Source organism: Mirounga leonina, unplaced genomic scaffold (genome assembly GCF_011800145.1).
Source record: "Mirounga leonina isolate KUSES-001 unplaced genomic scaffold, KU_Mleo_1.0 Mir_151, whole genome shotgun sequence".
Lineage (NCBI taxonomy): Eukaryota > Metazoa > Chordata > Mammalia > Carnivora > Phocidae > Mirounga > Mirounga leonina.
Genome location: NW_023270377.1, coordinates 46,254,233 through 46,270,098, shown reverse-complemented (window position 1 = coordinate 46,270,098; position 15,866 = coordinate 46,254,233). Strand labels below are relative to the sequence as shown.

Here is a 15,866-nt window from a genome sequence, read left to right as displayed (position 1 = left end):
TTGCTTGTTTTGGTAGTGGTAGTTTGTGGGGTATTTTGTTTGTTTGCTTTTGTTTTCAATATGATCTGTGTGGACACCCTGGGCATGAAACTTCACTGTCTGTAAAAAATTTCTTTATTCCTGATTATGTTTGCTTTTGGCTTTTCATAACTACCTGTGACCTAATAGCTTTACACAATAGGCCAGGTGTCTTTCTAAAAGTTCCAGAGCCACAAATCATGTCACTTAAATACTTTCAATTCCATGCTCAGGCTGCGTTCTTTGTTCCTTCTACTTTCTGGTGACATTATTTGTACATAGATTTTTCTCAGTTATGAAAACTAGTTGCCTTTTCTTCCCCCTTGATAGTTACTCAGGAAATTATAAGTACACTGTTGATTTGAGATAGTGCAGGTTAGTGGTGTGGACACACTGGGCTCAGATCCATGCTCTCTTATTTACTAGCTGGCTGACTGTGGTCAGGGTACTTCATTTCTGTAAGCCTTCACTTCCTTATCTGTACATTGTGAATGATAATAGTATCTCTCATAGGATTGCATACGATTTTAAAAGATAATGCCTTGGAAAATGCTTTAGTACTGTACGTGGCTCATGGAAGGGGCTTAATAAACATAAGGTGCTCTTACTATCATAATCAGTAATATTGTTTATAATGCTGTCAGGCTTGACAAGTAGGAGAAATATTATTCATCTATAGGAATAAAAACAAAAACCTTCACTGAAATAGCTTGTAGTTACCATAAAATTCTTTACATTGGCATAAACACTCAGTTTAATACGTACCTGTTAAGAAAATTTTAAAGGACAGTCCTGTTTTCTAGCTGGACATTCTGGGAAACCAAATAAAGCAGATAAATATACAGTATGATAATCAAAAAGAGATGTCTTTATAAATGGCCTGAAATAGTTCCCCTGAATACAACTTGAATAAAGGAAATAAATGGCTGACTTGAGGTCAGAGCAGAATTCCTCAGTGTGATTCACTAGATGCTGGAAATCCCAGCCCACATTTTCCCATTCCCTCTCGGTTAGAAAAATTTACATTGGGGTAGCATTACACTCTTGAGGCTATTTTCTAAAACAAATTCTAAATTTAGTTATTAAGTGTGTAATCTTGGGGCAGTTCCCAGGTTTTTAAAATGTGTTCAAAATTTTTGATGGGAGTATTTGACAAAAATTTTTGGAAGTTGTCCTTTCAGTTGTACTGAAAATAGATATTTTTGGTTCCTGTGTTTGGGTAGGAAATATAGTAATACTATAGCATAATTATTTATGTATTGTAACATTGGCTACAAGAATTCCTTGATAACTAAAGAGTATTGTTTTCATTGTTCCTTGTTATCCTCAAAATAAAACAAGGGAGAGTCTTCAGGTTCATCCTTACATGTATTCTAGATACAGTATTACTCATGATTAGAGTTAATTTAAATTAATTGGCTAATTGTCCAGAAATTGTCCCCTTTTGTGAGAACTACCAAATAAAAGGTAACCACCAAAGAGTCTAACTACTGAGTCTGTTACCATTTGGAAAATAATTGAAAGTGTCATGTTCAAAGGTGTTCACGTTCATTAGACTGCAGTTCTAAATATGTTGTGAAGATAGTTCGTATTTTGCTTTTTGCTGAACATTAAGTTAGGGTCTGGCTCTCTCCCAAAATTCTGAACTACGTTTTCAATAGATTTTTTATGGTTGTTGGCTATAAAATATATGTGTAGTAAATATGTATTAGGAATGTATGTATCTCTTAATAGTATTCGTAATAAATTTGTGAAGACTGTAGGCTAGCAACTGTAGGGTAATAATAGGAATTTAGGATTGGAATTTTTTTTTTAAAGATTTTTTATTTATTTGTTTGACAGAGAGAGACACAGCAAGAGAGGGAACATAAGCAGGGGGAGTGGGAGAGGGAGAAGCAGGCTTCCCGCTGAGCAGAGAGCCCAACATGGGGCTCGATCCCAGGACCCTGGGATCATGACCTGAGCCGAAGGCAGACGCTTAATGACTGAGCCACCCAGGCACCCCTAGGATTGGAATTTTTAACTCGTAGATCACAACTCATCTTTGTTTTATGAAATCAAAATAGTGGTTCATAACCAGTAATTTTTAAAAAATAGAATGAAATAAAATAGAAAATGTCAGAATATATTGTACATGGTAATACTGATACTGTGTTGTGAAATTTTGTCTTATTTATATATCTATTATATACACACATAATATGTATATGTTGGGTTGTCTGGGTTACAATATATAATATTGCTGTGGGTTGTGGTTAAAAATAAGTTTTAAATCTACCATTTTAGGTGATGTTTCTGTTTCCTGGTGACCATTCCAGGTACTTTGATCTCTCTTGCCATATCTAAGAAAATGGTGCTGATAAAAATACATACTAACTTTTTCAGAATGTGAGAATAATTCAGTAAGTGCTTGAGTGAATGAACATTCCCAATTCATGGTACATTAATCTTATGATTACAGTGATACAGATTTTTCTCATGTTTTGTTTTATGTTATGTGTTTGTTTTTGGGTTTGTGTATATTTCCAATCTTTTTATTTTAGAAAATATTGATGCTGATGGACAGGGATTTTGTCAAGGAGGATTCAGCATTGATTTTACCAAAGTAAGTTCTCATTTAAGACTGAATGAGATTCAGATCTATCTCATTATCTAAACCATTGTTAAAAATTAATTGCTCAATACTTCAACTTCTCTATAACTATTACCTGTTTTATGAAAACAGCTAATAAAAATGACCCATGCATTTTGATAATCTTTGCCTTATATTATTCTCTCCCTAGCAGACATTGCTTATTTGAAATAGACGTCAGAATGGGAATGGAGGACAGTAGAAAACTCCTCAGTAGATACAGATAACCATTATGACTTAATATTAAAATTTCCAGTTAGATAACTTTATATAATATTAAAGTTTTTCCTGTTTGACTGAAATTGATTTTCCATAAAATCTTGTCAGTGGGAGCTTTGTTACAAAATTGTAGTTTCATTACATAAAAGTTGAGAAACATGCATGTTTGCCATCAATTATGTGCCTATAGGCACCAAGTAAAGCTGGAGCAACTTAATTATTGTAAAAAAATTCATATGTGTGGCTCTGTGTATTTTTCACTAAGCTAGTATGCTCTCCAGAGTTGATAGTTTTTATCTGTTCTCCTAAAATAACAATTCAGTGTATGTTTTCAAAGGAAAATTTTCTTAAGTATTTTTCTTTCTATAATTTTCTTTTCTATATGTGTTTTTTTTTTTGGGTGGGATATATGAACATTTTGAATGTCAAATTGAGAATATTAATTACTCCTAGAGAAATCTTACATATATTGATTAAAAGTAGAGCTTCCTTAGAAAGCTTAATATGGCTTTCTTAGAAAATACCTTAAATTTATTAAAACAGTAGAAACTATGTAATTATGTGATTCAGAAAATTAATAAAGCCTTTTCTTATTTTTTAAAATTTGTATTTTATCTTTACTAAAAAATTTTTTTTCTAGACTAGGACTGTAATTATAGTTGACTTTCTTTACTACATAATTGATTTAAATAACTCAATTCGAGATTCATAATTCAAAACGTATTCATAATTACTAATAATTCAAAATTTGAGGAAGCAAAACAAAGAGAAGTATATTAATAAATATTAGCTTTAAACTTTCACGAAATATTTTCAAATAGATGTTGTTTCAAAAAAAGTGTCCATGTTTTCTGTACCTATGCCCATGCAACTGTAACCCCAGAAATTCTCATACATGAATATTCATTGCTAAATTAACTGTTTACTTTCTTCAACTCATTTCTAAAATAAAAGGTATCCTTTTAAAGTAGACAGTTTAGAAGTATCTTTTTCATAGCCAGCTCAGGAAAATTGCCTGTTGAAATCTTCCTAGGGCTATATGTATGTTTGGAGGGGGAAAACTTTTTTTTTTCTCTCCAGCTGGAAGAAATTTCCAAAATATGCTCAAACCCTAAATACAGTTTCCTTGAATTAGATACTTGCAGTTTGTTACAGATACAAGAAATACTAGTGAAGTGTAATTTGTATATGTAATACACCCTGAAAAATTTACCCTCTAACTTCATTTCTGTTTAGATCTGTAGGACATGAAAAATAATTTTTCATTAGCCGAAGAATTTTTAATGATTATTATAAAGGAAATTTGCCTGTGTAGCCACAAATAGACAAAATCAATGACTTTTTGTCTTTATTGTAACTCAAAAATATTTCACAGTAGTACTTCATAACAAGTATGTGAAGCAGCCAGGTCTATAGAATCAATGTGTGTATGTATTTGTGTATTTTCATGTATTTTATATATTAAATGCATTATAACTCTTTTTGATTTGTATTGTATTTTATTGTATTTTAGATAAGATGCAGTGAAAATTTACTGAGAATGAGTTAGAGAGGTTTGAGATTTATGATTTTGTTGTATGGGTATATATGTGTATATATAACTTTTATGTATATTAGATGTGTATGTATGTATAGCTTTTATGTGTATTACATTGCTTTCAGTTTTCAAACTACCTGTTTTTAAATATGTATCTTTTTGTTGTTTGATTTAATCTAGGCTGACAGAGTACTTCTTGGTGGTCCTGGTAGCTTTTATTGGCAAGGTAGGTTAATATTTTTTTAAATTACTCAGTAATGATTGTGTTTAATGCTCCATTGGCTTAGATGCCTATGAGATTTTTCAAATTATTTTAAAGAAAGAAATTGAAAAATACAATTTAAATATATAATCACTATCTGTTACACAGTATTCTTTTTTTGACTGTAGTATCCTATATATATTTTGATATATAGAAAATAAAATATATGGCATATTGTAATATATATAGATAGATATTCCTAGGAGAAAATAAACAATATTTTTAAAGTAAATCTATAAAGTAATTTAGAACAATTTATTTTTATTGCTTGTGGCATATGCTTCTTCATCTCTGTACTCCAGAGGCTATGATATAAACATTAGGAAGTGTGGAACTAATTTATGACAGGCAAATTGTGGCATTCTGAAAGCTCATGGTTTTAAAGTATTTCAAATTTGCTCATTAGAATATTTAAATGGTTATTTTCTCATTAATTACTGACATCAAGAATGATTTCTTTGTGTTTGGGGAGTTTTTAAAATAGAGGATTTCAAAAGAATGTAATTAAATTGGCATCAATATAAAGATAAAAGACATTCTTCAGTCATTCTGGGAGGCCCAACAAAATTACCATTTGTACAAATGCATAACAGATCATTATTTGCTGACAGTTTGAAAACAGGTAACTAAATTTGCTTACTTGCTTTACTTTATGTTTCATGTATCATTAGGTACACATGGTTATTTATTTAGCTAATATATTCACATGTTTGTTTTCTGCTAAAAAATGGTGTTTACAAGGTCAGAACTCTTGTTTTTTGGTATTCTGATATTTATGCATTACCAGTATTTGGAAGAACTGGAAAAGTCTATGACTATCTTAATGTGCAAGTACTTTCTAATTCCGAATTTTACTTCTGTACTCTAACCCATGCTTACTTTTGCTTCATTGAAAAGGAAACTAAAGAAAGAGATTTACTGAAGAAAAATTACATTAAAGAAAGAAAATAAGAAGGGATGGGAAATAGGAATAAGTGAAAAGTTGAAAGGGATGGCAAAGGAGAAAATGAAGAAAAGAGAAAAATCAGGGAAAGATGGATCAGCATACTAACTGAAACAGAAGAATTGAATTTCTATTAATTATACATCTATTGGAAAATGAAATGATTTAGGAAAATTGTATTGGGTTTTACAGTTTTAAAATGAAAACAAAATTAGCAGTTTAATTGCATACAAGATTAAAGTAGGAGATATTAATGCTTTCTAGTAAGATAAAAAACATGGATTTGTTGTTGTTGATTTTTTTTTTTTTTTCTTCTGTGCTAGTTATGTCATTCAGTGGAGGGGAGGGAGGTATCTGTTGAAAATGCCTGGGAACCAAAGATTGATTCTCTGATACTCAGTCAGGACCGCTTCTTACCTCTGCCTTTTTAAGAGACACAGCTGTGAACATGTTTAGATGACTAGTTCTTTTTTTTTTTTCCTTAAGGTTTTATTTATTTATTTGAGAGAGAGAGCACAAACAGGAGAAGTGGCAGAGGGAGAGGGAGAAGCGGGCTCCCTGCTCAGGCAGGGAGGTTGAGGCAGGGAGGTAGGGTTCGATCCTAGGACCTCGGGATCTTGACCTGAGCTGAAGGTAGACGCTTAACCAACTGAGCCACCCAGGCACCCCTAGATGACTAGTTCTTTTAATACCTTGAGTATTATACCTATTTAAAAACTAGGACTGGTATAGACAATTGATACTGTGTTGATTGGAATTTTATTATAAATGGTCTAGGATATGTAACTGAAAGACTCATTGGCTGGGCAGAGAATATTTTGTTCTAATAAGATTAAAATCAGCAGGTTTTATTCTGAATTAGTAAGTATGTCAGAATGAATTTTTCCATAGATCTCAGAATTCTCTCTGTACAAATAGATAAAATTATAATGTTTTATTCAAAAGAGATGATGAGATTTTCCTGTGTTCTTTGATTCAAGAAATAGTTATTGAGTTCTTGCTATGTGTTAGGTACTGCTTAGGTACAGAGGATAAAGTAGTGACCCAAACAAAGTGTTCCTACCCCTATAGACTCAACCTTTGTGACTGGACAGATTGGAACAGACTGATAAACATTAGCTATGAATTTTTTTCTGAAACAGCAGAAATGAAGAGATTATTTTCTTCATGTATGGAGATGACTTTGATAAATTACCCAGCCTTTCTTGGGTTAGGGAACAATCTGATTTTTGTGTAGTGCTTTAGATTTCTTGTCGACCTGATAACTTAAGGTTGTGAAGAAAAGTGAACTCACCCATTCAGGCCTCTTCATAAAGGTGTATCCAAATAACTTGTGGGGAAAAAAAAAATTGAACCAAAAGTGAAAGTATTTAATTATTTCAGTAGACTTTTCAAATTCTGATGGATTTGTTTGGGAAACAGCCCTTGATTTTATTATTCCAGTTATTTAACATCATTTTGTGAATTAAGACAAATCCTGTATTCATAATTTTTGTTTACTAGCGGTGACTAATTTTAAAGAGCTTGAATAGAAGTAATTGTGACTTTAAAAATATTAAATTTCAGGTTTAATATTATGGAGAGTTATTTAAGGCTAATCATTGGAAATATTCATCTCTAATGCTATTTTTTGTGTGTGCAGGTGCCATTTATCATCTGCATCATAAATTCCCATTAGAAACTTATTTTGTATATATTTTTCAGGTCAGCTCATTTCGGATCAAGTGGCAGAAATCGTATCTAAATATGACCCCAAAGTTTACAGCATCAAGTATAATAACCAGTTAGCAACTCGGACTGCTCAAGCTATTTTTGATGACAGTTATTTGGGTGAGTAAAACCAAAATATGGATTCATTTTATGGAGTTGCAGTGTTATTTTTCCTGTATTTGCATATGCTACTTGAAGCAGGAAAATCTTTTATGTTGAAATAGATTAAGATTTTTTTTTTAAAATACAAAGAACAGGAACATAACAATTTCAAATTGTTATTGAGTACTTAGGTTATGTTATATTTCAGTAGTTGAAATTAAAGAGCAGTTATTTATACAATGATTAATAATAATAGAAAGCTCTTATTTTTAAAGATTCATTATTTTTTATTTTTTAATCTTTTTTTTTGAGAGAGTGCTCAAATGGGGGATGGGGCAAGGCAGAGAGAGAGAGAGAGAGAGAAAGAGAGAGCCTTAAACAGGCTCCAAGCCCAGCACAGAGCCTAATATGGGGCTCAATCTTAAGACCTTGAGATCATGACCTGAGCCAAAATCCAGACTCGGATGCTCAACCAACTGAGCCACCTAGATATACCAGTAATAATAGATAAGTTTTAAAGTATACTTACATATTCTAGGCATTGTTCTAAGTGCTTCATCTGTAATAATTTACTTAATCTTTGTAACAAGTCTGTGAAAGTATACTGCTATTATTCCCATTTTGTAGGTAAAGAAACTGAGGCACAAAGAGGCAAAATAACTTACCTAAAGTCACTCACTTAATAACTTGCTGTTCTAAGATTCAAACCCAGGCAGTCTGACTCTTAGGCTTCTGTTAACTATATTATTCATGGTGTTAAACTATGGTCTTTAAGATTTATTAAGTTTTGTTAGCTCCCTTTAAATTTCTCTTATTAAACCAAGTACATATGACAGAAGTAGTATTTTGCTGATTGAGGAAATCTGTTATTTGTTGCTCCTTTAAGATGAGTTACAGATTTACCATTTTTTTGAAATTGAAATATAATTGACTTGTAATATTATATTACTTTTAGGTATACAACATAATGATTCGGTATTTTTACATATTGTGAAATAATCATCACAATACGTCTAGCTAACATTTATCACCACACATAGTTACAAATTTTTTTTTCTTGTAATGAGAACTTTTAAATTCTACTCTGTTACAACTTCCAGTATACAATGCAGTATTATTAATTATAGTCACCATGTTCTCATGACATCTCATGACTTATTTATAAGGGGGTGTTTGTACCGTTTGACCACCTTCATGCATTTTGCCCATCCCATCACCCCCTGCCTCTGGCAATGTCCGATCTCTTCTCTATAAGAAATTTACTGTTTTTAACTGACTCCTTTGTAAAATTGATAAAAGAGTCTTATTTTTCCAATAGAGATATACTATTTGAGTGTTTAACTATTTCCTTTAGATTCACTTACTATATACATGTGAATCTATTAGCCCTAGAGAACAAAATATTACATTACTAAGGGAATTATTTTGACCCTTGAACAATGCAGGGCTTAGGTGCATCAACCCCTTGCGCAGTTGAAAATGCATATAACTTTGACTCCTCCGAAACTTAATTGCCTATTGTTGACCAGAAGCCTTAGCAATAACATAAAGTCAGTTAACACATATTTTGTATGTCATCTATATTATATACTCTATTCCTCCAATAAAGTAAGCTAGAAAAAAGAAAATGTTAAGAAAACCACAAGGAAGAGAACATACATTTACAGAACTGTACTACCTTTACTGAAAAAAATCCATGTATAAGTAGGTCTGTGCAGTTCAAACCCCTTGTTCAAGAGTCAAGTCCTACTTGAAAATATTTTCAAGGAAAGCCTACTCAGCAAGTATGCTGTAGGTAACTGTTTGTGCCCTGATGGTGTTTCACATTTTGTTCCCCCTTTAGGTTATTCTGTGGCTGTCGGAGATTTTAATGGCGATGGCATAGATGGTAAGATGCACTTAAACTATATTTAATCCTTCTTTAAAAATATAGACTAAGCATTTGAAACAGGTGGCATTGAAAAACCTCAGCAGTTAAAGAGTTTGAAACCATTGCTATATAATGTAACAAGAGAAATGAGGGAGATATTAGTACATTGACTTGAGCTTGGTCTATGTTAAACTTTCTCTAGCAGCTGCTGAAGGTTGAGCCAGCCGGTTGCTGGAGACCCCTGTGTCTTCCCGTCCGTTCCTTTCCAGCCCCAGGCATCGTAGTTTTCTTCAGCTTCTTCCTTCTTGCTTTCTTTTTTTTTTTTTTAAAGATTTTATTTATTTATTTGACAGAGAGAGACACAGCGAGAGCGGGAACACAAGCAGGGGGAGTGGGAGGGGGAGAAGCAGGCTTCCCGCAGAGCAGGGAGCCCGATGTGGGGCTCGATCCCAGGACTCTGGGATCATGACCTGAGCCGAAGGCAGATGCTTAATGACTGAGCCAACCAGGCGCCCCTTTCCTTCTTGCTTTCAATAGTTTAAGTCCTCGTGGAAGGGCTTTAGTTTCTTCTTCCTGTAGACATAATTTCTAACTTTCTGGGCTCTGCCTATAAGATTGTTACCCCATTCTCTGTCCATCCATCTTCCTTCAGAGCTCAATTTAGGAATCAGAGACCTCAGCTGATTTTGACCACATTCCTGTGTCACTGCCACCTCTACCCTATTTCACTTTGCTCCAAGATTACAAATGCCTGAGGGCATACATGCATTTATTTGAGGGTTCTCAAGAATCTTTCTGTATTTTGTAAACATTTGATTTTTGTAGTTAAAAAATGTTATGGTCATTTATTCTGGAGTACCAATTTTTAAGATTTTTAAATTTGTTTTCTACTGAAATAATAAAACAGAGCTTAAAGCTTTCTGATATACCCATTTCCTCTTGCAGTTTTCGGTATTGGTCTCGAAAATGAGTAATTATGTTTCTCTTTTCAGACTTTGTTTCAGGTGTTCCAAGAGCAGCGAGGACTTTGGGAATGGTAGGAAAATTAAAAGGAATCTAAAAAAAAAGAATCTCTGGCTTATCTTATATTTTACTGTGTTCCATATGCTTTTGTTTTTCCTCCACAGGTTTATATTTATGATGGGAAAAACATGTCCTCCTTACACAATTTTACTGGTGAGCAGGTATGCTTTTAAAATGTTTTTGTTCATTTAACATTTTAATTTTAACATCAGCAGTCCTAATGTTTTAAAACTTTTCTTGATAATATCATAATGGTTTACATTGAATATATAATAAATATTGGTTTAATATTCAATATTGTAAATATAAAATAAGCTTTAAAGAATTGACCTTTAACCAAAGTAATTTATGTAAGCAGAGCCTTTTGTAATTGCACATTATGGCTTGTTTTTTAAGGAAATACAGAAATTGCACACATACATGTCGTACACACAAAACCATAAAACTACCTTTTTCTTTGCTGATAACATTAAATTCTCCTTTAAGAAATGATCTATGCCTTTTAATTTTATTAGATGCAAAACAAAGCATGGCACAGATGTGTAAATTATAGATATTATAAGTAAACCTCATGTGTAGTACCTGAAATAAAACATTTCAGTTAAAAAGTAGTACTCTTAATTATAAGACTGATGAAACACTGACCTCTACCTCTGAAACTAATTAATTAGTTAATTGAATTTAAATAAAAAATACATATATTTTTTAAAAAGCAGTACTTTTAGGTACTAGACATTCTCTGCAGGTACAGGCATTTTATAGCATTTTGTATCGTATATCTCAGAGAATTAAATGACAGGTTAGAAATGACAAAGGGAAAATTAGCAGGTACAGGAAAAATAAATGTCTCCCAGTTTGCAGATCTGGGTGGGATTGAAGCCCACTTCCTGTTCAGTAGAAATTATTGGGCTTTGCAAGAGGATCGATAGGATAAGGAAGTAGACTCATGGTCCCCAGAAACCTCTTCCCATGTGTGGTTGTCAGGGGTGGTACACAGCACAGAATGGCCTGCCACTGACGGGCCCGTTGTGGTAGGGGTGGGTATCCCTTTGTGCGGCTGTGACGTCTTGACCTCCAGCAGCTTCTCCTGTTGGATGCCCATGTGTGTCTCTGGATCATGTTGTACACAGTCCACGATGCTTTCTTTATTACTCCTCAGCTGTTTTGTGGTGGGGGGGAGGAATACGGGCTTTGCTTTAAGACAGAGCTAGGCTCTAAATTCTCAGTCTTACCGCATCCGACAAAGGTATATGCCATTGTAAATCCGGTGGATCATTTGTAAAAATAGGGATACTGGTAACTTCCATATGGGGTTGTAGTAACAATCAAATGAAAACCTTTCAATCCCGGTGCCCAGGATAAAATTTGTTGCAGTAAATGCCCTGCTTTCTTTACAGTTTTAAGTAGAGCATCCTGCAAGACTAGGACCTGACCATAGTATTCTGTTAAATTGCAGTGCAAATACAATACACTTTATACACATGCTCTGATCTTGTAATTGAATGCAGACTGCCCCTATCATTGTCGTAGTTAACTGAATCAACCCAAAATAGATAATGTAGGAATCTCCCGTATCATTCCCTCTTAATAGCTCCACTAATCAAATTTTGGAAGCTTTGCTAACTTTCCTTTTTTTGGTTTGTTGACTCATTCCTCACCTTAGTTCATCTTTAAACTGTCATCTCTTTTAGTTTTGCTTTGCGTGTTGGGTTATCTTTAGAACTTTTCTTTTCACATTTATTTCCAGCCAGGCTGCTCTGTCTGTGATGGCCAGTAGTCTCCTGTAGTGGGGGAGAGGACATTCCTTCTCTCTACACATAATCCTGTAATAAATCCAAAAACATTTGTACTGTGTATAATTCAAAAGCAAAGCCACTGGCAAGTAATCAGTTGGGACGTGAGACAAGAACATAGTCATTCCAGTGTCTTTCTAAAGAGTGATTTCTTGAGGGTAGCAGTGTTTTCACATAGGAAGAGCCATTTATGATCTATTAATAACTATTATCTATTATGTTTACTGCATAAACTCCCACTGATAACTTCTTGGGCTCATTTAAAACTTCTGTCTATGACTGTATGTCTTTCTGGTAGTGTGTCTATGCCTGGCAATGTTGGGTAGTAGAGAAAAAGGGAGATCGTAGATTAGGCCTGGGAAGGAGCACTGGTTATGCGTGGACTTAAGTGGGATGTGTTGAAGACACTGAAATGATATACATGGGGTATGTTTTGCCCATAAATCTAGGAGCATAAAAAAGCCTCATTACCTGATAGTGTTGGTAGAATAAACAAAAGAAAAGAAATTAAGATTGAAGCACTATGTGCAGAGAAAAAAAAATAACCCCTTCTGTTTGATAAATATACCACAAATATTAACTGTCCAAACTAGTTGGATGAAATGTAAACATTTCATTTTCTTTTTGTTATCCAGATGGCTGCATATTTTGGATTTTCTGTCGCTGCCACTGACATTAATGGGGATGAGTAAGTTTAAAAAGATGTTTCCAGGAACAGTTTTCCTCTCATGTTTATGAATGCTTTACTAAAACTAAACATTTTTTTCTTTTGTTTCTTTGTCCTCTTCCTGCTAATCTTTCTATTTAAGGAACCAATTTGAAGCAATCTTATCACGAATACGAGAAAACCTCTATGTTCATAATTTCTTTCAGTAGCTTTTATGATGTGAAGGAATAAAATTTTTATGAATTACTCGTGGTTTCTTAAAGGAGTTGGAAGAAGGTTTGAATTTGAAATGATTTTATGCTTCAGTTTGGTTATGAGAGATACGGAAAGAGGGAGACTGAGTTTTAAATAAGAAAAAAATTGCTATTAATAGATGGAATTTGATCTTGCTTGGGTGACAAAGATTCTGTTCTTTTAGTTACGCAGATGTGTTTATTGGAGCACCTCTTTTCATGGACCGTGGTTCTGACGGCAAACTCCAAGAAGTGGGGCAGGTGTCTGTGTCTCTGCAAAGAGCCTCAGGAGACTTCCAGACGACCAAGCTGAATGGGTTTGAGGTCTTTGCGAGGTTCGGCAGTGCCATAGCACCGTTGGGAGATCTGGACCAGGATGGCTTCAACGGTGAGATCAATGTTCAGCAATGGTGTGTTCCTAATTTTGTGTCTACCCTCATCTACTGAAGTTCATGCTAGCAAATCTTCCTGGAAAGAAGCATATGATTGACAGTGACACACCAGGTTAAACGACAGTTGCTCTTTTTCGTTAAAAAGCAGAGAAAATTAAAAAAATGGATTCTCACGAGTTATTATTCATATAGCCTCAAATTAGAATTTTGCAACAGTTCGTTTCTGAGAGGAAATCTGCCTTCCCAGGGAGCCCAGTGTAAGGTGGGTGATTTTCTGTCTCTGTCCTGCTTAGCATCAGCGCCCTCTACTGTCCTGTATGGATACAAATGTAAAAACGCACCCAGGTACGTTGTCAAGGCCAGGTTGACTATAATTGCATCCCTCAAAAGTACGATTTGCCATTCATATTTTTAAAGCCATAACTTTGTTGTGGCTGTCTAAGAAATTCTGAAGGAGGTTATAACTCCCCTTGTGGGGGCAAGTAAAAAATATAAGTTCATTGTTTTATTATAGTCCCATTTAATAATTTAATTAATATCTGTAAGTATCTTTAAAAATCAAAGTTGGCTTTTATTTTAGAATAAAAGCTAGATTACAAATTATCAAGGCTTTTTTAAAAAGAAATACGATTACAAAACTCTCTAGAGATCACAGAATAGAGTTGAACTGTTGGTTTTTTGAATAATAGGTAATACATAGGAATATGCCCCTTAAAATTTAAAGAAAGTTATAAATTAAAGAGAAAACTTCAAAAATACAGTTGACTCATATCTTCCAAATAGTAGTGGAAAAGTAAAACATTTTTTAGGCTTCAAGACTACTTCACTCCTGCCTCTCGGGTAGTTTTATGTCATGCACTGGAAGTGTCATTTCTGAGATTAACCCTTAGATGTTTTCAGTGTTAGTGAGAACTACTCACAGAGACGTCTTGCTTCCTAAAATTTTTTTGCTTCCTAAAGATTTTTATGACCAAGAGAACATAAACCAAATGGAACTCTGGTGTAAAGTTTAAAATAGAAGTTGAAAAGAATAGCATAGAACAGATTAAGCTATTACTTATTGATAACAAAACTACCTAGAAAACATAGGGCCAAATTTAAGGTTCTATCTTGAATAAATGTAATGAGTTCCTTGCTATAGCAGGACCTTTGTCTCTGGGTTTTCTGGGAGATCCTGGGCATGTTTGCTGTCACTTTGTCTTAAGGGTATTCTGGCCACTTTAAAGAAAATTTCCTCAATATCGTGATCTGGCCAACATCTCATTCTGCTTTCTGTATTTTTATCAAATGTGTGATCTGTGACTACAACAATTAAAACAACAGATAACAAATACTGAAGTTTTACAAAGATTTTACAAACAGATTTTACTTCTAGAGATGTATACCATAGAGGAGGATTTTGTTCTCCCCAAGTTTCTCCTGGAATCTTATTACCCAAAATAATAGATTGTGAATGATCTGAGCTGTGTTTATGTAACTATTTATATATACTTACAGATTACACACACACACACACACATATATATATAGTTTATATATATAAAATGAACTGTTAGTTATAACCTGGATCTTTTCTTTGTTCAAACCTGATGACATTAGCCCTTTGTTATGCCATTCATCTTATATTCCTCCCTTTCTACCGACACCCACTAGGAAACCCTAGGTATCATCAAGAGGGATACTGAAAACAAAACAGTAAAGTTATGTTCTACAATAATGTGAAGTTTTTGTCAATACCCCTCCAGAAAGAGGGAAAAAACACAGAAAATAAAAACTGAAATGATCAAAGGAAGAAATCAGTTGAGTGAAGAAGTAGGACTTTCCAGACTAAACAGATGTCAGCCAAGAGAGAATATGATTAGAATAAATAAAACAATGAGAAGTTTAGAAAAGTTAAAGATAATTTTTATTAAATGATTTCTCAACACTGGAGTTGTCTTCTGTTGGGAAATTATATTTTGATAAATACATTTTTTTTTTCTTAAAGATTTTATTTATTTATTTGACAGAGAGAGACACAGCAAGAGAGGGAACACAAGCAGGGGGAGTGGGAGAGGGAGAAGCAGGCTTCCTGCCAAGCAGAGAGCCCGATGTGGGGCTCGATTCCAGGACCCTGGGATCATGACCTGAGCCTAAGGCAGACGCTTAATGACTAAGCCACCCAGGTGCCCCTGATAAATACATTCTTAATGCATATGTCAAGTTAGAAGTTATGCTTACCTTTGAAACTTAAGAAAGATAAAAGAAGGACTCTTGTATAATTTAAATACTACTTTTTTTTTTTAAGAATAACAAATTCTTAGTTGGTTCTTACTGCAGGCCATGCACTGTTCTAAGGGCTAAAAAGGAGAGGATAAATTAGAGCCCATGCATGTCCTTAAGGAATTTAGCATCACCAGGGGCAATTTTTATGTAAACAAGTAAACATTAGAATGCAGCCGTGGCAGTGTTTGAGATATTCCTGG

The 15,866-nt window shown here is 33.8% G+C and overlaps 1 protein-coding gene across 2 annotated transcripts in view; it reads left to right on the top strand.

Moving 5' to 3' along the window:
- ITGAV (integrin subunit alpha V) overlaps positions 1–15,866 on the top strand; it is a 95,064-nt gene that overhangs the window by 45,360 nt on the left and 33,838 nt on the right. For both annotated transcript variants that reach the window (XM_035007575.1, XM_035007574.1), the window contains exons 5-12: positions 2,562–2,623; positions 4,587–4,632; positions 7,316–7,441; positions 9,267–9,311; positions 10,286–10,329; positions 10,421–10,477; positions 12,745–12,797; positions 13,195–13,397. In XM_035007575.1, the coding sequence (XP_034863466.1) occupies positions 2,562–2,623; positions 4,587–4,632; positions 7,316–7,441; positions 9,267–9,311; positions 10,286–10,329; positions 10,421–10,477; positions 12,745–12,797; positions 13,195–13,397 (636 nt within the window). The remainder of the gene's footprint in view (positions 1–2,561; positions 2,624–4,586; positions 4,633–7,315; positions 7,442–9,266; positions 9,312–10,285; positions 10,330–10,420; positions 10,478–12,744; positions 12,798–13,194; positions 13,398–15,866) is intronic.